This window comes from Centroberyx gerrardi, chromosome 18, assembly GCF_048128805.1.
Source record: "Centroberyx gerrardi isolate f3 chromosome 18, fCenGer3.hap1.cur.20231027, whole genome shotgun sequence".
Taxonomy (NCBI): domain Eukaryota; kingdom Metazoa; phylum Chordata; class Actinopteri; order Beryciformes; family Berycidae; genus Centroberyx; species Centroberyx gerrardi.
Window position 1 is genome coordinate 16,986,994 of NC_136014.1, and position 24,288 is coordinate 17,011,281.

A 24,288-nucleotide genomic window follows, 5' to 3' on the forward strand; every position below is an offset into this window, starting at 1 on the left:
GAAGCTGTAGAGAAGAGTGTTCACTGTAGATCATGATCTTTCTTGGTTTATTGCATCTATTTAAAGTCGAGATGAAACGGCATTTTGAGAGTATCTAACTTCCGTATCGTGACGTATTTCCGAGTGAAACAGGAAAGACAGGCGGGACATAACGTTGGGAGGAATTTGATTTGAACGTTGAAAAGTGGGTGTGTCATAACACCCGAAGACACACCGAAGTACCATGCTGTTGCTAGCTAGCTAACTAATGAATCTTAGCCTCTTAGCTCTGTGCGCTAAAAGTTGAAGATTGATTGATGGGTGGATATCATGATATTATTGGTTGAAATTAGTTACGGGCATGCTTACGTAAGCACGGCATATTTTGTTTTACAGGAAGAAAACATGATTGAATTTTGATATAAGAATACAATGAAATTGATTTTTGGTATTTTTTTTGGCATATATTGTTAAATAGGTGCACAGTATGACCGGGGATGTGATCTAAAAGGGTTAAAAAGGCATTTTTCATTTCATCTCGTCTTTAAAAGTTAATATGACATATGACATAGGCCTACCATATGCTATTTGTTGGACTTTTATCCAAAGTGCCTCACAGTATCAAGTACATTTCTAGCATGAACCAATAGTGGGAATCAAACATTTATCCCTGGCGATGTTAGTGCCATGCTGTACCAGCTGAGGTACAGGTACACTGGACCACGGTTAGCTAGTTTAGCTAGTTCAGTTCAGTTCACGATAAGCTTTAGTCTGCTCCATGACTGCTACAGCTTTATGAACCTGTTAATTTGATGACGTTACAGTCAGTGGATTTAGGATTTTTCCAGGCTTGTGAAAGACTTATGCGATAACATCGCCAGCTGGATGGGTCATGCTTTGGGACAGGAGGCTGAGAACTCTCTGAGACCATAAAAGCATTAAGGGGCAAATACCCTGAATGTCCAAAGTATTAGGGACACTAACTCTTTTCATGAAGCACACTGATGAGGTGAATCCAGGTAAAAGCTATTATCCCGTATTGATTTCCCTTATTAAATCTACACCAATCACAAAGGAGGAGATGTAGATAAGAAAAGCAGAGAGAAGTTAGAGAAGGATTTTTAAGCTTTGAGACAATTGAGATGTGGTCTGCGCAATAGGAGCTGCAACTTAATATGAAGATGTCCCGAATATTTTGTACATTCAGCTTTTTAAACCTATTCTGAGGCCGTAATGCAAGGGAAGCACCACTGAGCACCACAGTCAGAGGCTTTATGCAACAAAATAAGCTAAATTTTTTTTTTAGTTTTGTTCCATGATGAGAAAAAGCCCTCAGATAGGTTGCGTAAGAGTTTGAAATTCAAGTAACCCCTACATCCTCCTCTCAGCACTCAGCAGTCACACAACATGCTCCCATTGTTCTAATGCATTGTTTCCCATAAAACCCAAGTGGTAGAGAGACAGGTAGATAAAAGCTGTGTCATTGGCTTCTGCCCTCACTCTCATGCTTTTCACTGTACTGGTGTGTTGATCCTCTGGGTTCACACCACAGAACAGCATACACACGTGCACGCACACACACACACACACAGACTTTGATTCCTCCCAGAGAATGCAGTTTTGTGAGTACTGCTGTAGCACAGTTCCCCGTGACTCACGACACAGCCGTGTAAAGGGTTTAGCACAAGGTAGGAGGGGATAAGCAGCACCCCTGATGTTTAAGCTGCATTCGCTTCGAAGCAGATGTGAGCACGTATGTTCTCTCTCTCTCTCCCCCTCACTCTCTCTTTCTCTGTTTGTATGTGTGTGTGTGTGTGTGTGCGCATGCATGTCTGTTCATGCGCCTTACGAGCACCACACCAAATGTCACGACTATTAATGTATCCTGATCAGCCCACTGAAAATGAAGCTAATCTGTTGCGAGGGAAACGGGGCAGGAATTAGCTCCTTCAATCTACCACTGGTTTCCTCTTAGCATCGAAGGTATCTCGCCATTTATTTCCATGCATTTTCTGGCTGCATCCTAACTCACAACTACTAGCGGTTTTGTAGAATGATGCCTGCTGTTCTTTCAGATGACAAATACTGGCATTCATTTATTGCAAGTGATGATTAATTTCATACTTGTCACTAAGCCCTGATACACATGAATTGAAATTCCAGCCTGAATATTTAGGTGTTGCTAATTAACTGAATTTGATTAAACAGGAATTCCAATTCATCTCCTTCAGCTTTCAGCCAAAAATGGCTGAACTGAAATGGAATGTACTGCAACCCAAGGTATCAGGGCTATCTACAAGACATCCATCAAACTATCAGCCAGCTGGTTCTCTTGTGTGCTAAGTGTATATGTGTTTGTTCCTCCTGTAGACCATCGTCAGAGGGAACCGGCCGCCCAAGGACGCGTCCATCAATGGCCTGCTGGAGGAGTTTGACAACATCTCAGTGACGCGCTCCAACTCCCTGCGTAAAGAGAGCCCACCAGGCCCCCACCAGGCCGGCAGCAGCTCCAAACCGCCTGGCGGCGGTCATCCCAACACCCCGGAGGAGAATGGCTTCAGCCACTACTACTCCCGCTACTCCTGTGACCTGGACACCTCCAGCAGGGACTTCTCTCTGGAGCCTGGCAAGCCAGGCTTCTCCATAGATGGGGACTGGGCCATGGGGAGGCATTATCGCTTCCCCAAGCAGAATGGCCACTCGCACCCAATACGCAGCCCCTTCTACCCGGACGCCATGCCCCAGAAATCAGACTACGGCAAGCTGCCGCCGGACTACCACACTTACCTGGAGAGCAAAGGGCGCTCGGCCGATGAGGTGGCCTCCACAGTGGGGAGCGGGGTGGGCTCCAGCGGCTACTACCGGGCGTCTGTGGGCGGCTCATCCAGCCAGGACTACCGGGACACGTCAGTGGGCACGCCGTCTCGCGCCTCGCTCCACAGCGAACAGATCAACTACCCAGACAGCGAGTGGAGCTACGGCGGCCTGCGGGACGAGTACGAAAAGCGACCCAAGAGTTCCTACGTGACTCAGACCAGCCCCACGCCGGCTATACGGCAGCGGTCTCGGTCGGGCTCTGGGCTGCAGGAGCCCAATGTCCCATATGGGGCCAGTGGGGCTTTCAAGAACCCTCCTCAGGCCCACCCATACAGCTCCTACACCTACCCCCGCCTCTCAGAGAGTCTCACCAACTCACAGACCATAGTCAAGGTATGTCTGCATACAGCTACATTAGCACAAACTCTTTGGATGCAAACTCTCTCATCTGTCCTTCAGTGTACTGTATATGCCAACCTGATAGTGCTTTGCATAAGTGTTTTTGTAACACAAAAGATTTGAGTACATTTATTCAACAATTTCTTATACAAGTTATACTTTTTCATCTCAGTTTATGCTAAACAGCTGAGTATATAAGCTACCCAGTTACAGTGACTGTCCAGGAAAGGTTTTAACACTACAGTGAAATCTCTAACAAGCCCTTAGAACCATTGCAGAGAAAATTACAGATATATTGGCACTTGCGCCCTTATCTCACACCCCCCATCCACCTACACTCTCTTCTCTGTATATTTTTCTCCTCTCTCTCTCTCTCTCTCTCTCTCTCTCTCCCTCTCCCTCTCTTGTCTCAGTCTCTCTGTCTCCCTCTCTGTTTCTTGCTCTTTCTCATCCTCTCCATCCGTTTTGCTGGCCTTCCTGCTAGATAGATGGTGTCAGCTGTTAATCTACTCTCCCCCAGTGGAGGCAGGCGCTGCCACATACAGAATTACCCCTCTTCAGCAGCCACTCTCTCTGCACGCAAATCAATTAATGCACACACTGACCATCACATCAACCAGATAGCACTAGAAAGCTAGAGAGAGAGACTGAGAGAGACTAGGCAAAGGGAGGAATGAAGGAAAACAGAGGAGAAAGGGAGATGGGAGAAGAAGAGTTAAAGCAGGAAGAAAGAGAGAGAAAAATGGGATGTTTAAGATGGAAGAGAGGAAGAGAGTGGTTCACTTTGGAGTCTCCCCATCCATTACTTCATGACAGAGACAGACAGATACAGACCTACAGGCAAAATGTATGTGGAGAAATATACTAATCATGATTGCATCTTGAAGGGCTGAAGAACTGTCTTTTGAGAGCATAGGATACTTATCTTGTCCTAAGATGAGACTGTTAATTAATGCTCATCATGTCAAAAGCACACTCCCAGAAGTGTAACAACCTCTTATTTGTGATGAGGAAATCAAGTCTAACCAGAACAGACCATGCTAGGCACAACAGTCCAGACCACATAAGACCAGATTAGATCAAACGAGACCAGAGCAAACCAGAGCAGAAATATATAAATAAATGTCTGTTCTGCTACTATCGCAGATTGATATGACACAGTAGTGATTCAACCTATACCCTGTTCATGAAAGCTTTTACATTTGTTACATTTGCTTGTCTTTCCTGGTAAAAATCCTCTGGTGCATAAAAAGTGATGCATTTTACATTTCCAGCTGCAGCAACAGCGATTTGTTTGGACTAAATAGAAGAATTAGCATGCTAATTAGCATGAGCAGCGATAGCCACCATGGCTGAACAGACAAAGAAAAGAGAAACCCACAGAAACTCAACCTTCATCGACAGAATGTCCAATAATAATAACAATAAACTTTGTTTATATCGTGCTTTTCAAAACAAAGTGCTTTACATAGCCAATAAAGTGAAAGATAGCACAAAAAGCAATTAAACAAATGAATAAAAATTGAAGATAAGAACAGGAGAAGGGAGAAGAATAAAAGAGAGGATAAATAGTTTGTAAAGTAACAAATAAAACATAAACCAAGAGAAACAAAAAAAGGACTTGTAAAAAGCCTGTTCATAAAAGTACGTTTTGAGGAGTCATTTAAAAGATGATACTGATTTGTCTAGCCTTAGTTTCTTGGTCACCTTTAGTAATTAACCAAGTGTTTGATACTGCCAGGAGAGCCATGCCCAATGTCGGTGAGCCTTAAAAGTTGTCAGTAAAATGTTAAAATCAATTCTAAAACTAACTGGCAGCAGGTGAAGACAGGCTAAAGTGGAATTTGTTAGAAGCCTTGCAGCTGCATTTTCCACTATAGCTGCAAACAAAATCTCTGACTGAGGCCAGAGCAGAAGATGAGATGAGATAAAAGCATGAATATCCCTCTCAAGGCCTGCAAAGGATAGAAAGGATCTTATTTTAAAGAGGAAACAAATCAAATATCACACTCAGGTTTTTAGCAGCCACCTTAACACAGGCTGGTAGGTAGCCAAGATCACCCTTAAGTATGTTAATAGTTTGGTGGGCCAAAAAGAACCAACTCAGATTTGTTGTCATTTATTTGGAGGAAATTTTGTGACATCTAGCATTTAATATCTGATAGGCAGGCCTGGAGTCTAGGTGAGCTGCTGCTAAAGAAAAGGTTCTGGATCTCAGGTAAGAAAATAATCAATCAAATCAAAGAGCAGCATTCAAGGTGGTTTAGTAGTATGTCATGGTCAACTGTGTCAAACACTGTGTTGAGATCTAAGAGGACAAGTACTGAGCAGCCACCAGCGTCAGCTGCAAGGAGAAGGATGTTAGTAACTTTAAGAAGAGCAGTCTCTGTGCGATGGTCGCTTATCACCGAAGATGTTGGCAATAACAAACAAACAAAAAAAAAAAACAGATCTCACAGATTCCCACTTATGGTGATGATCAAAGTGATGTGCAAAATGGGCAATCTAGATGGGTAATATTACATTCAGCAGGGATTACCAATAAAAACAAAATTGTCATGATGAAAAAGATATAAATGTCAAATTCTGTATTTAATTATGAGCAAAATTACATGCAGTTACATTATTTCATAGCTTATGTTTCATGGCTTGTGGCTTCCCTTTGTGTGAACAGCGTGTGTGAGTGTGTTGGCACTGAGCGCTGTGCAGCAGTTGTTCTCCTACCAGCCAAATGCCTGCGACTTGCTCCAGTGGAGCAGCAGCAGCAGCAACCAGGAGACCCGAGAGATGCCTCCACACTATAGACATCAGCAAACAAACGTCCCATGCATTACTGGCTGTGTAATGCAACCTTATGTTTCCAGTATAAGTCATTTGTGTTGTCTCCTTTAAACGAATATGAATGCATCATACTACATACACTACGTTACGTTGTCAACTCAATGACAGAGTTAATAACAGAAACAGTGGTGATTCTCTAAAATGTTCTTTTCTTTCCTAGATATTGTTCTCCAAAGCCTTCCTATTACACTGTCCCATTAGGCCCATTATAGGAGTGTGTGTAGCGCTATCACACCCGTCCACTATCCCTCCTTCACACACACTGCGAGTCCAGTAGCTGAGAAGAGAACTGGGTTTGCTGATGTAGATCCCAGGGTGCCTTGATGAAAAACCATTTAACCTGCATGCCTCAGTAAATAGCCACTCAAGAGAAATGCATACACTCGTACAAAAAAACAGCCATGGAGAATGCAAGAGTAGCAGGATTGGAGCTGCGGCAGGAGGAGGTCATTTTTTCTTACATATTATTCTTTCTGAGCGGCTGTGCTTGAGCAGAAATGTGTAAGGAATGTAAAGATTCAAGGCTAAAGTGAGGAAAACATGATTCCCATTCCCATTAGATTCCCATCCAAATTGCATGTTTGGATTGTAGTTGAAACACATGTGTTTAGTATTTTTTTCATTGTAAAATGGTAAAAAAAAAAAGGTATCTATAGTAAAGCTAAAAGAAATGAACTCCAATCTGACTGTATTTGGCGTGAAAAAAGCTTTTAAAATTTGATTTGATATTCTGTTTGTTGTTTAGTTCTGTCTTAAACCCAATGGGAAATAGGCCATATTGAAGTGTTGGCTTAGGAAACAACGCAGCCTAATTTGCCTTGTGATGCTTGTAGGAGAATTTGCGGCACTGGCAAGGAAAAACAAAGAGCACACTAAGTCATCTGGCAGCTTAAGAATCACTATTCTTCTTGGCTCATGGACCTTGTAACAAACCCACCCCTCTCCTCTCTCTCATTCTCTGTCTTTTCTTCTCTTTCTTTCATTCAACCCACTCATACCACTGAACTAAATCCTTCTTTTTCCCCGCCGTTGTTGGGAGCCGGTGGGGATGTAATAGTAGACAGCATGGAGACTTGGCCACACACAGACGCACAGACACACAAAGACAGAAATACACACTAACTCACTCACTCACTTTCTCTCTCTCTGTCTCTCTCTCTTTCTCTCTCTGTCTGTCTCTCTCTCTCTCTTTCTCTCTCTGTCTCTCTCTCTCTCTCTCTCTGTTGTGTGGCAAGCGTGAGCTCAGTGCCGCAGCTCTCGGTGACAAATTGATGTTGCGGCACTTTCCCTTTCTGCAGCCTTAGCATAAAACTGGCCGAACGATGTTCCACCGCGGAATTCAATTTCACAGTTGAGTTAGGTTGTTGATTACCCTGCCAAACTCAGATTAATGCGCGTTTAACCAACATGGATCAGGAGACCCTTGGCTGACAGCCAGCCAGCGGTGCCGGCCAACGATAGGGGGGCCCGAGACTGGGCCATCCCAGCACCGCCACCCCCCCACCTGCCTGAGAGTGATTGATTAAAGGAGTTCACACCATGTAATTATACACCATCCCAACACATCAGGGCTCCTCCTCTTGCCCTGTGTATGTGTGTGTGTGTATGTGTGTGTCTCTCTCTGTGTGGAAGTGTAATAGATAAAGAGCGATAGTCATTGAGAGAGAAACAAATAAAGAGCAAGAGAGAGAGGGCGAGACAGAGAGAGAGAGAGAGATTTTTTCTATTATCCTCTCTGTCTCTTGAGAATTTATGAGAAAGAAAATCATGCTGGTTGAAGTGCGTTTTTGGGAGGAGTGGCAAAGGTAATTTAATTTAGTCTCCTCAGGGTGGAGGCAGCCTGCTCCTCTACTGTCAGTGCATTAGTCGAGCTTCTGCATCACACTCTCCTGTTCAGTCCACCCTGGATATTGATATTTAGCCAGTTTCACTGTCATCTCTTTAAATGTGTCATGTTACATACATTTACCTTAGATTATTATTTCATAATTTCATTTCAGGTCTTCCACTTTCTCTATAGATCAACCCTTAACCCTTACTTTAACCCTTTAATTCCTATGAATGTGACCTCTATGGCAGCTGTGCATGATAAAATACTTTTTCCATGGCAATCCATATAATGGATTCTCTTGCCAATGAGGATTTAATACCACCAGCATTCCCCCCCCTTTTTCCTATTTTCATTAACTGTAGTCATTTAACTCATACAGTAGCACACGTTCAGCCTAAACAAATTGACACACTATAATGAGGTCATTAAATACTTCATTTAAATTACTACTACTGTAGTAGTACTGTAGTAGTAGGGGCAATAGATTGAGATTCTTCTCCTCAAATGATGGGGCTTTTACAGTAACAGATCTCAGAGTGAAGCACTACACTCTCACTGTACTCACTCTCTCACTGTGTGTGTTGTGTGGGTGTGTGCATACTGTATTTGTGTGTGTGCTCCCACGCTGCTTTCAAAGACACCCATATGCTTTGTTTGTTCCGTCGATCATTACAGCCTGTTATCTAGAGTGTAAGAAGGTTTACGTGTAACTTCGACTGTAACTTTTTTTTAAATGGGATCTTAAGGAAGTGGCGTGTCCCAGATCTGGGTGCTCCCTGGACTCCTGTGTGATGAATGGAGTGGTTGAGGAGCAGTGTGGGGTGCTAATGATAAAGTATGGTCCCTGTCCTGTGGACTAAATGTCCTCCATTAGATCTGTCTAGGGCTAACGTACCTGCAGACAGACCTGGGAGTGGAGCCGACATTTTACTGTTAACACAGAGGGAGTGTTTGCAGGAGTTTTATGTGTTTGTGCATGTGCAAGGAGGCAATTTTTATGTTTCAGAATGTATGTTGATCAAGGAGGAAAGTATTATTTCACAAAGTGGTAACCATGAATGGAATATTTCCATTCAACGCATTCAATAAGTCAAGAATGCTACGGAAATGCATGTACCGAAGCCCTGGTGATGCACCACAACACACCCGGGGGACGCCTGTGTACTGTAACTGTGGGACAAATTGTACAGAAAACCTGAAATTTCTTTAAAATTTGACCCATTCAGACACTTGACCCAGTCCTTGTGCCCTCTCCCTCAGGGCGACTACGAGCGTCCATCGCGGGACGGCAGTCCGCAGGTTCCGGGTGGTGACACCTACCCCCGAGGGCCTCTCAAGCTACCTCAGAGCCACAGCAAGCCGCCTGGCTACCCCCCTGTACACCTGCCCTACCCTCCTGTCTTCCACCATTACAAACCCTCACCCTACCATCACCCCCCCTCCCAGCCCAGCCCACCATACACCCCTCAGGTACGTTCACTGTTTGAATAATGCATACAAATCTCTATAGACATGCATGTATTGAATTTTACATGTATATAGACATTCTGTGCTAGCAGACTCAGCATGTCCTATATCCATGGTACCGTTAAGTCTTTATAGGTCCCGTATTATTCTGTAATCATGATTTTGTTTTCAAAATTGTCTTCTATGGCTGAGCATAAAAAATAATGTTTTTTAGGATGTTTTGCAAGTAAATGTATAAATATTAAAATGGTAATTGTTGAATGTATTTGAAGTCTTCACGGGCAGAACAGTCACAATACTGGGCCCTGATTGGCCGGCAATACCAGCTCCTCTAATTCTAATGAGGCAAAGCTGCTGAGTGGAGGCTTTCCACTTCAAATGGTGCAAACTTGCCTGACTGTAAACAGTCTTGTCACGATTTGATGACTGGAGTTCAAAAACAGATGGATATTTTCAAAATGCACTCACTATAAATAAAATAAATAGAGGCAAATTTGAATTCCTTTAATAAGGCCACTTTAAAAGCCATCTCTCTCTCGCTCTGTGTGTGTGTGTGTGTATGTGTGTTTTCCATCCAGGGGGCCTACTCGCAGCCTTCGTCGCCCTACATCCCCCCAGGGGCCTACCCGCCTCCTTCCTGGGGCTCCAGCTCAGACACGCAGCCCTCCAGAGTCTCCCATGAGCAGTTCAGAGCTGCACTACAACTGGTGGTCAACCCAGGTGAGAAATGGACTCCAACTTTAGAAAATGGAGGGAAATATACAGCTCTAGCCATTGTAGAAGTTTTACAGTGTAGTAGACATGTAAACACAATCACTTTCACAGCTGATACATCTGTACAAGCGTTGAAATCTCTATTATATACAGTACATGTTTAAGTATAATATAATCATTAAGCTTCAGAATTCAAATTCATTATGAATCGCAGAGCGTATCAAGTTCTTCAACAAAAGTTTCTCCGATGCTGCAGCATAATTAATTCATGTTTTCGTGTGCCATCAGGCGACCCTCGGGAGTACCTGGACAGCTTCATCAAGATCGGCGAGGGCTCCACGGGCATCGTGTGCATCGCCAGCGAGAAACACAGCGGCAAGCAGGTGGCGGTGAAGAAGATGGACCTCAGGAAACAGCAGAGGAGAGAGCTGCTCTTCAATGAGGTGTGAAAGGCTGACAGAGATGGGGTTTAGATGGGACTGCAGGCAGAGGAGTAGCATAACTGTTGACTTCTAGCTGTAGTCTCTCTGCAGAAAGTAGCGTTATCTCAAGGCATGCTGACACCTAAAGAAGTACGTTTTAACACCCACATGTTATTGGCATCACTAGGTATTCGTAAATTCATGCATTAATACATTTTGTTGTGAATATCAGATGCCTTTTCCCTTGTTTTGCATGTTAGGTTGTGTAACAGGGAGCCTGATGTGTAGAGGAGTGTTTTGGGGTTTGGAGGTGTAGGTTTGAGTTGCACCTCTTCAGTCCTGTTGTGAGCTGCTGTGTCAGACTGACCCTCACCAATATAGAGCGTACCGCCTCACTCCCACATCACATCTGAGATCAGAGCTAACAGTGTTCACCGATTGTTGCTAGCTCGCACAAGCTGTTTCCTATAGCAGAAGCAGAGATGAAACAAGATAAAATAACATAATTTAAGATAACTTGTTTAATGGCAAATGGCTAAAATTAGATCTCACCAGCCCACAGCTAATTTCCTCATGGCAGCTTGCTTGCTACCTTGCTAATTAACCAACAACATGCAGAGTTCAGTTTGGCTATATTTCTGTGATACATTTCCATGACAATCAAAACACATTTTGCCATCCTTAATCACGTTCGTTTACCAAAAATTCATTAGTGTTCACACTGGACACCACAGGCAAGTCTGATAATTATTCATACAGTAACTGATTCTATTCACGGTCTGTGAACTATTGAAAAAATAAGCTCTATACGCAGTCCCTATTGGTACATTTCCCATTTCGGCAAATAATATCCCTGTTTAATTTAACCATATTTGCATACTTCATGATTACTTGTTTAGCAGAAACTAGCAAAGGTGAAATTGAGTAAAGGGTGAACTGTGTTTTTCCTCCATCAAGCAATTTTGCACAGATTCTATTTTGGGTCTGAGTGTGTGTTTATGTGTGTGTGTGTGTGTGTGTGTGTGTGTGTGTGCACATGAGAATGCATGCATGCATGTATGCATGTGTCTACAGTGAATGCATTTGCGTAGCAGTGGGTGTTCAATTGGGAACTAATGTGCTTCATGTTACCCTATTAATTTTTCAATGTAATCCTTTTATAGTTAAGCCTCCATGACATCTACAAATTAGAAAAAAGAAAGTTAAATTATTGAAATATTCAGAGATTAATTCATTATACCACACTCACATATTCCCACAAATAAGATTTTGGGTATTGATAAAAAAAAAATACAACATTGATTAGGGCAAATACTTTGTGAAATATTGCAATAATTGTTTTACAAATATAAAATGGCCTTCAAAGAATCAGAATATATTTTATAGTCCATGGAATGTGATAGTTCTTTATCACATGACTTTCCAGTATAAATAGAAATCTTCTCGCTTCACTTGCAAACAGAAATTGAAATGGGAAACACATAAGGATAATGACTGGAAGTGTGAAAAGTTATTTCCATGCCCTTTTAATGGCTGCTGTAAATACTGTGATAGTGATATTGCTTTACCCTGCATCAGCAATGTAATTCTCTTTTCTCTCTCTCTCTCTCTCTCTCTCTCTCTCTCTCTCTCTCTCTCCCCTCTCTCTCTCCCTCCCTCTCTCTCCCTCCCTGTCTCTCTCTCTCTCTCTCCCTCTCTCTCTCTCTCTCTCTCTCCCTCCCTCCCTCCCTCTCTCTCTCTCCCTCTCTCTCCCCCTCTCTCTCTCTCTCTCTCTCTCTGTGTTGTAGGTGGTGATCATGCGGGACTACCACCATGAGAACGTGGTGGACATGTACAACAGCTACCTGGTGGGAGACGAGCTGTGGGTCGTCATGGAGTTCCTCGAGGGCGGGGCGCTCACCGACATCGTCACTCACACCAGGTAACCAATCGCGTGTCTCCGAGGCTGGAATTTCACAGCAGCAGAGAAATCTGTACGTTTGTTGTTGTTTTCATCGTTTTTAGAGCCCACATTATTAGAATTTACTGCTCCGCTAACCCACTAATCTCGCTTCATGAGACAGGCGGCTCCAGATCAGATGGTTTTTCAGTGTTTAGCCAGCATTTAGAAGATCATGTCTGGATTTACAGACATGATCATTAAAAATAATATTTTCCTGTATCTATGATGCCATGTGATGTCACTGAAATCAAATTTATTCATAGAGCACTTTCACAATCAGTCAAACAAATGCTCTGCAGAAAACAAAGAATGTACAAACAGATAAAACAAGGGCGATTCAAAACAAGAGATAAAACAAGTACAACACAAAGTCCAAGAAATGGGGCCGGAGCTTGTGTGTGTGATGTTGCTTGTGTGTGTGTGTGTGTGTGTGTGTGTTTATCTGTACATGCCACCATGCACGTGTGTGAGTGGATATGATAGCAATCGGCAGTACCGGGGTGGTGTGAGGCAAAGTGAATGACAGACTGCAGGGAAGTAAACAAAGAGAAAGGAATGGCAGATAAAGTGGATGTTAAGGAAGGTTGTGCTGAATAAATCGCTCTTGAGTCTGGACTGAAATACTGAGACAGTGTCTGATTCCCCCCAAAATGACACAAAGCTTGTTCTAGAGAGGGAGGAGGCTCTTCTCCACACAGTTTTCTTTCAAATGTGTGGAACGACAAGGGATGTGGCTATTAACTGGAATTGCACTACTAGAATACCTGTGATGTTCAGGTGCGGCTAGCGAGACCCTGTCATGGCGATTTGTTGCATCCAGTGAGTTTAACTGACAACTAGCAAGCAGGGAGCTGTTGTTCAAAATCATAATGGTAGGGTCATTTTCTCTACACCCCCAAAAAAAACTTCACACAATAGAAAATTAAAGATGGGTGAGTTCACAGGACCACAAGAAACAAGCAGATGGGCTGTTATCCAATCCTGGGTTTGTTAATCTCAGGGTTATTGTTCTCCAACTTTTCCTAATTGCTCCTCTGTTGTTGAGTTGTGTTTCTAAGCCACCGCCTCATTGTTTTAAGCTTACTTTGTGCTTGGTGTTTAATTACAGTCATTTGCGTGGAGTGTCAGCATTAGCGCTGCGCGGTGTCGGATGCTAATAACACGCTTTGGTGAGGCTGAGCACCGCTGTAGCTGTGAAGTATTTTGAACAGCCACAGTCTCCCACACAGATGTTTGCCTGCGTGTGTGTGTGTGCGTGTGTGTGTGTGAGTGCACACGTGAGAGCTTTTAGAGGTACTAATGGAAATCTCAGTAAATGGGATATTATTGGGCACACATGTTTTCTCTTTCACGCTCCCTTTCCCCCTTTCTGTGTCTCTCGCCCTCTCTCTCTCTCAAACAACACATGTACACAATCAGACACCCCACATGGGTTCGTTGGATTTTGAGTGGAACTAAATGTGGGTGGGAAATTCACGACAGGCTAAAGTTTTGCGCCATTTAGATGAAAATGAGATTCCTGCTATGTTCCATGTTTTCTAACCAGTTTTCTAACCAGTGAAACGACAGTTGGAGGGGTAGAAATGCACAATAAATGCACAATAAATGCACAATAAATGCACAATACAAACAGAATACTTTAATCTGTTATATAAAAGCCATAATAGCTTAAATATTGGCATTGATATCCTGTTGATTATCACCAATCAGAAGAAGGAAACAAAGAAAGAGGAAAAACAAGTTTACTAAATGTGATTTTAGTTCCTAGATGTAATTAAACACCTTGTGTGGGTACGTGATTGAGTTGTCAGCGTTAAATCCCCGAGCTGATAGCAGACGAAACAAGGCAATGTGTTTTCCCTCGATGAATTCAGCCATTTTTGTCCAGGTGAAGCCTTGTTCTATTTCTGTTAGGCCTTTTGTTGTGGAAATGGCTGCAGCCTGCCTCTCCTTGTGCAAGCCTCATCAGCTCCATGGGTTGCTGCCAACGTACACACACCTGCACATACACACACAGACATACGTAGACACACACACACACACACACATACACACACACACGCAGGCGAGTGAACAATGGCAGAATGGGCCTCACCATGTGCAGCGTCCATGTTCCTGAGCTATTTCAATTAGGTTCAAATTTCAATTATACTCTGGAGGTTGTTAATGACTTGCACTTCACAGGGATTCATCCAGTGTAACAGAAACAGCACGTGTATTTGTGTGTGTGTGTGAGCTGGTGTGTGTGCGTGCATGCCTGCGTGTGTATGTGTTTGCGTGTGTGTGTGTGTGTGTGTGTGTGTGTGTGTGTGTCTCCTCCCCTTGACAACATTTACAGGCTCATTAGAATTGTTTTTCACTCTGCGTTTGAAACAATTTTCTATTTCAGCAATCCTTTGTTTTCTGTTTGATTGTGTGTGTACGTGTGTGAGAGAGAGAGAGAGAGAGAGAGAGAGAGCGGGGGGGCACTAAGAGGTGAATTGTGTACACATCTCCATCCCATTCACTTTCAGTTAGCCAGTTGTTTTTCTATTAGCAGAAGGCTCATTTATCTCTTGTGTTTGTGAATGCATACATGTGTGACAATAAAATCTGCCGCAATCTGCGTGTGTGTGTGTGTGTGTGTGTGTGTGTGGCCTGGGGGTTGTTCCTCATAATGACAAGTTTGTAAGCGACTGCTAAGACAATGGGATCCTGCGCAGTGAGAGGGGACAGCGGCACAAGGGGAGATGAAGGGACTGCAGATGAAAGGGAGGTGTGTGTTTGAGTGTGTGAGAGAGTTAAAGAGAGAGAGAGAGCAGTGTGTGTGTGTGTGTGTGTGTGTCCCGTCAGTGACTGTGTACTCCTGTATACTGTATGTGCATGAATGTGTACATGTGTGCTATATACATGTGTGTCTGTGTGTGTTAGTTTGCATTTGTATGTACAGTATTTGTGAATGATAATGATAAAAAGAGTGTGTATGCTTAGTTGTATGTATGCAAATGAGGCCGTCTGTGTGTACATAATGTGTATGTGAAGGCAGATGAAAGCACTACGTGGACACACACACACACACATACAGAGTCACACACACACACACCACGGCCTGGCCAGCTGGGTCTTGATGTTAATGTTCAGTGGAGCTGTGTGAGTTTATGTGTGAGCTCAGCCAGACGCACCGCTTGCCCCGTCTCTCCATATGGGACCCTCCCGCCTGCCTGGCTACAGCCACTACAGGCTAGGAGGGGATATGATAAAACAGGGTTTCTGTGGCATCGCTGCTGTATCGGACAGTAATCTCTTCAGAACCACAGGAAAGTCTGAAGCCGGACTCAAATCTATGGTCTATGCTGGAGCCAAAGACACAATGGATATTTTGACATTTCCTCCACGAAAGATGTGTATTATCATTTAAAAATACAGTGACTTCCAGAAGTTTTGGGACAACATAGTCATATTAGTTGGGATATGGGATGACAAAATTACAATTAAGTTTAAGTGCAAACTGTCAGCTTTAATCTGAGGGTATTTTCAGCCGTATTTGATGAAGAGTTAAAAGCTAAAGCCCCTCGGTAAATGGTGCTCACATTTTTGGTTGGCAGATTTAGAATTCACCTGAATAAACTACACATTTTTAGCACAATGACCTCTAAAAGTCTGTAACCCATAAGCATCTGATATCCAATTTGATATATTCATCTCAGGTACTCTCCCAAGCTTTTTAGCATATTTGTGGAACTCTCTGCAGATTCAGTTTTGGACTTCAGTATCTAGTACGTGGTTAATGTGGTCTGAGGTTATAAAAACAGTTTTCAATCATTGTCTTCTTCCCATCGCGTTTCAAGATAGGCACAGTTGCCTTTAGCACTTTCCAAGTAGAGATCAACAGGAAAATCAGTAAGTAGAAACAAGTGTTGAAGTCAGACATGCCTATCTGGAAGCTCTGTAGTGGGAACATTATTTGAGTATTAATTCAGTAATTGGGAAACCATGTGAAATGAAAAGGCTGTACTTCTTTGTCTGTTTGTCAAGTATTGCTGAAAATACGAACAAATTTACTTTTTGAGTTCACTGTATGCAATACATTTGTGGGTTCTTGTTATCGTATATAATCCCAGAAATTTATTTTATTTTGATGTTGAAGTTGGAGTTTACTTTACTTTACTCCCAAAACTTGTCTAATGTTGTGCTACATGCTCTCCTACTTTCACTGTCACCACTGACGTGTCTGTGTTTCTGTGTGTGTGTGTGTGTGTGTGTGTGTGTGTGTGTGTGTGTGTGTGTACATGTGTCTCCTCACAGGATGAATGAGGAGCAGATTGCTACGGTGTGTGTGTCGGTGCTGAGGGCTCTGTCCTACCTCCACACACAGGGCGTCATCCACCGCGACATTAAGAGTGACTCCATTCTCCTTACCAGTGATGGCAGGGTAAGGGCACACAAACAGTGTGTGTGTGTGTGTGTGTGTGTGTGTGCTCAAATGTGTTCTCCATTCACACTTCACATCAGGGCGTTAAGAAGCAGATGATCTCCTTTTACACAACCCCAGGTGTTAATAACACCCTGCTACTACCCCTGTTTACCACACTAGCTCAGTATCAATATATGCCAGTATCACAGTCTCAGAGTCTCTGCCACACACACACACACACACACACACACACACACACACACACACACACGCACACACACTGACCTTCTCCGTGGGTGCCAGTCCTGCTGCTCGTCAACAGCCAGTGCCAGAAACTCATCATCATCAATTACCACTTAGGCCCCAGTAATTAAATCCTGCCTAATGCCTCCTAACGAGCTGATAAGACATGATTAATTGAAGGATAATTAACCACTAATATGCGGGATTAGTGTCTTCTATGAAAGCTCTTCATCATAAAGGGTCAGTGCACTTCTTGACACCACACACTGACGTTCTGAAGTAATAAAAATCTAACATGAACATTTACGCTACTGTTTCACGTTGAAAAAAACAACAACATTGTGACTGTGTGTCCTCAGATTTGAATGGCAGAGTGTGAAAGCCGAAGGCAGCAATGTGTTTGTGTGTTTGTGTGTTTGTCGTGCAGATCAAGCTGTCAGATTTCGGCTTTTGTGCCCAAGTTTCCAAAGAGGTGCCCAAGAGAAAGTCCCTCGTGGGCACGCCCTACTGGATGGCACCGGAGGTCATCTCTAGACTACCTTATGGGACTGAGGTGAGTATACACACACACACACACACACACGCAGATGCACTTTTTTTGCTCTAATGCAGTGATTCTCAACCTTTTTCATATCAAGGACCCCTAATTTAATCCACATTAGGGCCACGGACCCCCATTTAATGAAATTTTGTCTCTTGGACCCAAATCTGAGAATATTTTTTATTGTTTGATATGATTTTATCCAGAATTCCATGACTATCTGTATTGTAGGTAGAGAGATAACAGAGAAACTATGATCAAAATAGTCATTCTTCTACATTCTCTAATTGTGTTAACTTCTTGTAAATGGAATAATGGTGAAATTTAACAATTCACCAAATTGCTGGGGACCCCCTGGAACCCCCTCAAGGACCCCTGGTGGTCCCCGGACCCCATGTTGAGAAACACTGCTCTAATGGACTCTTCACAGTGACGCATCCATCTCAAATGGTCAGAAGCTGAATCAGGAGAGACATATACCGTACATTTAATGCATCACTGTACTGACTTCAAATCCAGTGGAAAGACTCAATGTTCTTGTGTGTGTGTGTGTGTGTGTGTGTGTGTGTAGGTTGATATCTGGTCTTTAGGCATCATGGTGATAGAGATGGTGGACGGGGAGCCCCCTTACTTCAACGAGCCCCCTCTGCAGGCCATGAGGAGGATACGAGACAACCTGCCCCCGCGGCTAAAAGAGTCTCACAAGGTAAGAGAGTCCTTGACACCTTACTGCAGGTTTACTGGACAGGAAGCATGAGCACAGGCTAGCATAGGGATGGAATATTTAAATCTAGCTTGTGATAAAGAAGCATCATTTTATTGATTGTATGTATCAGTACTTAAAATATTAAAATCCACATGACCATTCCAAACAAGACCTTGTTGTGATACGACTGCAGTAAGACAATACATGCATTTTAATCATATGATTGCCTAGACTCATTTTTTTCGCTGATCTATGTGTCACACACGATATCTCAAACATCGACCAGACTAATTTTGACAAAACTTGGAGAAATGATGCATCTCACCGCTGCATTCCAGCATTCAAAATTTCACTGATTGGCCCAAAAGGGAACTACAGTTACAGCTCAAAACAAGATGACATATATGTTACTGTTTGGCCCAGACGGGGATTAAGTCATTCCTGAGGGACGACATGTTTCCTGTTGTTTTCAAATGTTTCAGTGTCATGAAAGCTTTATCTTGCCCATTAGTACACTTGCATAATGTCTTGAAAAAGAAAATGATTTGTGTATATGAATGAATTCTTTCTATGTGGTTTATTCAGCAATGTTTCAACCCAAACTGTCCCTCTTACACTTCATCTGACCAGCAGAATTTGTCGCTCACAAGCTGCTGCCAGCATATAATTGTATTAATAGTAGATTTCCCTTTACAATGAATGGTATGAGACCGAATTAATGACCAGAATTGAACTGATTCTCCCTCCCTCTTCCTCCAGGTCTCGTCGGTTCTGAGGGCCTTCCTGGACCTGATGCTGGTGCGGGAGCCGTCTCAGAGAGCCACGGCCCTGGAACTGCTCCAGCATCCCTTCCTCAAGCTGTCGGGACCCCCTTCCTGCATTGTCCCCCTAATGAGGCACTATCGCCACCGCTGACCTGGCCTAACCTGACCACCTACCCCCCCCCCCCCTCCCCCTCCCCCCCCCTCCGCCTGCCCACACACACACACACACAAACACACACACTACCAGGGCGGCGATGCCCTCACCCAGCCAAAACACCCGCCGCTTGGTGGCGCGCCACTAAAGTACCACTCACACCTGTAACCGTGAAGTAGATTAGCTAGAGGAATATCTAAGAAAAAAAAAAAACAAGAAAACAAGACAGAGAAAAGAAGAAAAAATCATCTACTATTTTGAAACTCTGAACCGGAGTAGCAGAGTGTACTGTGCCAGAGGAACTCACTAGACCGTTAGATGTCCAGTAGAAATGTGTGGGCTGGCTCGCCCCCGCCGCAGTCTTCTTTCTTCCCAGACTGTGAGTCTCAACTCCCTGTAGAGTTGTAGTAGCCATCGACTAGAGCTTCAGAGGGGCGCGGTGAGTGGCTGACGAGCGGAGGGACCCCCGGGACCGGCGCTCTGCTCCAGACCAGAGCAGCGGAGGGCAGAACAATCAGCGGAGAGCGGAGGAGGGATCGACCGGTAATGACTGAGTTACTGTAGTGTGGCTGCTGTGTTGTCGGTCCATCTGGAGGACAGGCTGTCGGTCGGCCGGTCGGAAAGAACCGAGCTCTCTTAAATCTCACTTCTCTCTTCTCACACACTAACAGTGAAAATGTATTTTAGAGAAACTTGTAAGTTTTTCTGTACAGTTTTGATAATTTGCAGTATTTTATCGTGTCGTAACCATTGTGATATGAGCAGTATTAAATAGAATTCAGAGTTTCTGCAGAGATCTTTCCTACTGTTTATAATCCATTTTTTTGCTTAAAGATATGAGATATCCCAAATAAACCAACCTAAACCTAACTGTTACTAAAAATACTGAATATATTTATTATCTTACATTTGTAGACAGAACTTCCATTAAATGTTGGAAAAAGGGTAATGTCAGAATTTTGTATGATGTTTTAAAGTATTTATTTATTTTTTGGAATTGAAGGTTTATTTTTTGGTAGTGTGGCCTTTTTTTTTTTTTTTTTTTTTTTTGGTTTTGTTTTACATTTCTAAATGCGCATCGGCAGACAGTGATATCGGTTGTTATATCATCCAAGCAATACCCCAGACCTATTTATTAAACCATGTCCTGTATTTATGATACTGTAATTACACCACGCGTTTAAATGTAGCACAGATTGAGTGGATTTGACAAGAAGAAGAAAAAAGAGGAGTCGCCATTTATTCTACACAGGCCTGTTTTCCTTTATATCAGCTGTCTCATCCTGCTTCTATAAATGCTAAGGGGCACCCATCCAAGACTCCCGTCTACCACGCAGATTTTAGGATGCTGATAAAAGGTCTCGTTTTCTACTCACATCCTCACTGTCATCATCTCACTCCTTATCCCACCCCAGTCAGACACACACTCCCTATCACTGGAACTGTGCTGCCATTCTCATCTCTGGTCGGACCGGGAGAACAGTGTAATCCTCCTCCCCACATCGTTTTTACCCATCAGTCACTGTGATATGTAAATATGAATGTTGCGTATGTGGATGCGTTTGCGCGCGTGTTTGTGCTTGTGTGTGTGTGCGTGTTTGTGTGAGTCGAAGAGAAAGAGTAAAAGAGGGAGAGTGTGTTTATCTCTGTACAGCATCTGAAAGTGTTTGTGTGTTTGTGTGCGTGTGTGCGTGCGTGCGTGCGTGCGTGTGTGTGTGTGTGCGTGTGTGTGCGTGTGTGTCTGCTGCTGGCTTATCCTTGACAAAGTGTCAAGACTTGAATGAGTAATACTTATCTGTGGTGTTGGCTTGTACAGTGATATTGCATGTTTGTTATCAGTGAAGCTGGTTTCAATTAAAAAACGCCCATAAAAACATTGAGATGTGTTGCATGGATTTTTCCTTCATCACCCTATACTATCTCGTGTTCTCGCTCTTTCCCCCTCTTTCTCTCTATCTCATGTCAAACGGAGATTTTGTTGGAATAGCGCCCTGTCAGATTATTCAAGGGAGTTTCCTTTCAATCATCAGCAGTTTATTTTCTCTTTGTTGTTCGGGTCCTCCATATTCTTGAAATGTAACAACTCTCATCGCCAACTCAACTATTTCACCCTAACTCCACCTCTGAAGAGAGAAGCAGAGAGACAGATCCATGGATCGGTGTTGCCATAATATATGAGGTTATTTCTCTTTCTTTCCTCTAAGCCTTTTTCCCTCTGAGACACTATAATGGGATATTGATTTAGCCGGGACAGAGAATGGGGCTTCTTTCTCGGAGGAAGATACCTCCACCAGCAGCCCAGTAAATAAAACAGCAATAAACACAACTACTGGGGCCGGCGGGGCTGCGGGGCGTCAATGAGGGTCACACTGGAGACTGTAGAGAGTCACTATTAGAGGATCTATACTACAATACTTCCATATATTCACAAAGGGCCAAGCTGGCACCATAAGGTCTTTTCTATAACAGCTTAAGACAGGCTATACATTAGGATGGTGATTTTATAAAATGTTAAATATGAGCTTCCTAAGGGGATCAATCATCTTGTCCGACATGTTACTTATAAATGCCACGTGTTTACATCTGTGTGGGTGCAAATCACTGTTCATATGCAGGGTCAGAAATTAATATCCACCCAACCAAAAGTGCAAAATGAGGGTAAATCTCAAAGGCAGTCCTGCCATCTGACCTCAATTGTGCTGAAGGCAGAAAGGTTGTAGACACTAATCCAATATATTTGACTCATCGCAACAATCACCTTCAGGACAAAGGATTCTCCTATGTGATGATGTCGCACCACTAATTTTTATACATAATGGCAGACAAGTGTGGAGGACAAACGGTCCATCAACTGCCATGACGATGGGTCCAGATAGGGGAGACCGGGGACGGTTGTAATGCTTTTGGTTTCAGCATCTATAACTCAGTGGTTGTTTGTGATGGATCTCTCAATCTTTGATACAAGCTACTCCTATTTCTCTAATACAAATAACAGTCCTCCAGACATCGACTACACAATCACAGGTTATGTGAGGTAATGTCAAATGTAACGAGTTCCACTGTTACAACCTAATCCGCTACTGGGGTGAGTGGTAACCCTAACTGGGGATGTGTGTAACAATGAGAAAATTTGCTGAAATAAGGCTCACTGTGAAATTTATAAAACAATTTTAATGAAAAATGTTTGAATAAACTCAATTTTTCAACAAAATAAATGAAAGTGATAGAGAGTCAGTTGTTTTTTCTTAAAACTTAAACCCTTTTGGCCCTTTTGCAACATTTTCAACATTTCAGTATTTTCAAAATGTAAAATCTGTTTTGTAAACATAAATGTCTCTTTTGTTCAATGTGACACATCTCTTAACTCTTCAACTTCAACTTAAAATCACACAAACAAGACAAGCCTAATAGTACTACATAGTAGCACAGTGTGTGTGTGTGTGTGTGTGTGTGTGTACGTGTGTGTGTGTGTGTGTGTGTGTGTGTGTGTGAATATCTAAGTTGACTATTGAAGCACTTTGAGGAAAGTGTTACAACTATCCCCCTCCCTGCTGTTCATTACATAGATAACTGTTTCAGCATGTGAGTTTGAAATTAACATGAATTTAAAGCATCACACTCAACTAGAGAGACTACTAGTTAAACCATTTTACCTACAACAGCGCTAACCAAAATAACAATTGTTTTATGGTGTAAAATGGTGTAAAATGCTCAGTTTTGCACACAGAGCCATTAAACTTCTCCTGTGAGCTCATTGAACACACCACCATAGCTCATTCCTGACTGGTCAATTAGACAGTGTTAACATTAACCCCATGTTACAACCATCCCCAGTCTCCCCTATGCTTGGTGAAGCAGTGGCATGGTGGTTTTGTCCTCTTTGACTTACTTGACTGTCATCACATATGAGACTCTGTGTTAAATCACAGAGAGAAACCTGGGTGTTGGGGATGTTGACTTGAGTGATACAGCTGTGACCGGTACAGATTTAGTGATTAATCAACGCTTAATCAGATTTACACATGTGAGGACAAGTGTGGATAGCTAATGGCCTGTAAACCATGACCCCATCTGGTGTTCATATTTACTAGAGACAATAGATGAGGGCAGGTTAGAGGGGACTTCCAGGGTCTTGAGTGGCCTTTCCAATAAAACCAGTGTTGGACACCAATTCTGCCTTTGTCAGATAAGCATCGTGTTAGAAAGCTCTTGTAATAGGAAACACCTTCTAAACATTGACTGGGAGACCGTTAAGTTCTCTACACCTGTCTGTCATCAGATAAGTAAATCATCTCTGATTTGTCATGCTGAATGTCCACCAACCCCATCTGCAAAACCATTTTCATAACCAATTTTGACTCTGAAAGGAAACCGTCTTTTATGTCAGCTAACATAGCTAACATTAACACTAAACCACCATATGTGTCACTGCGTGTGTCACTGGACATGGAGACCACATCTGTCTGTTATCATGTACACTGAATATGTACAAAATATTAGGGACGCTTGCTCTTTTCATTAAGCACACTGATGAGGTGAATCCAGGTAAAAGCCATTATCACTGATTGATTTCCCTTATTAAATCTGGATTGTGCAAAAGGGGCTAAAATTCAAGCTGTCCCTGATATTTAGTATTATGCAGTGTATGAAAATGTAGTGAATATGCCATGTCATTATCTCCTCTCATTCCTGTGTCTCTTCACAAGCTCCCATTTGTTGTGATTGGACCAGCTCCATGTTGTAGCCCTTGATGACATCACACACTGGAGTGTTTTCCATATTCAGAAATATTGTCCTTTAATCATAAAATTACCAGAGTGAGTTATGTTTTAAAATCAAATGATGAGAGGATGAACTTAAAGGCCAACTACTGTGGGTTTAGAGTTCAGAAACAGTGGGATTAAATTTAAATTTGTTATAATCATTTTACTGTTAAAACTGCTCTAACATACCTGCACACAGGCACTATTAATGAGAGCGTGATGCTTTCCAACAATGAAGTGGCCAGGCTGAGTGGGAAAAAAATGGATTAAGGGCTTTGACTTTGATGACTTGCGATGATGCATGATGTCCGG

General features: G+C 42.9%; 1 protein-coding gene across 1 annotated transcript in view; it reads left to right on the forward strand.

Annotated features, from left to right (window-relative positions):
• The window catches only part of pak5 (p21 protein (Cdc42/Rac)-activated kinase 5), a 37,314-nt gene extending 18,103 nt beyond the window's left edge, over positions 1–19,211 (forward strand). Inside the window, exons 2-10 of the mRNA XM_078289833.1 lie at positions 2,350–3,189; positions 9,128–9,337; positions 9,913–10,054; positions 10,337–10,491; positions 12,258–12,391; positions 16,697–16,823; positions 17,476–17,601; positions 18,161–18,295; positions 19,055–19,211. Of these exons, the coding sequence (XP_078145959.1) occupies positions 2,350–3,189; positions 9,128–9,337; positions 9,913–10,054; positions 10,337–10,491; positions 12,258–12,391; positions 16,697–16,823; positions 17,476–17,601; positions 18,161–18,295; positions 19,055–19,210 (2,025 nt within the window). The 3' untranslated portion in view covers position 19,211. The remainder of the gene's footprint in view (positions 1–2,349; positions 3,190–9,127; positions 9,338–9,912; positions 10,055–10,336; positions 10,492–12,257; positions 12,392–16,696; positions 16,824–17,475; positions 17,602–18,160; positions 18,296–19,054) is intronic.
• Positions 19,212–24,288: the final 5,077 nt, after the last annotated feature.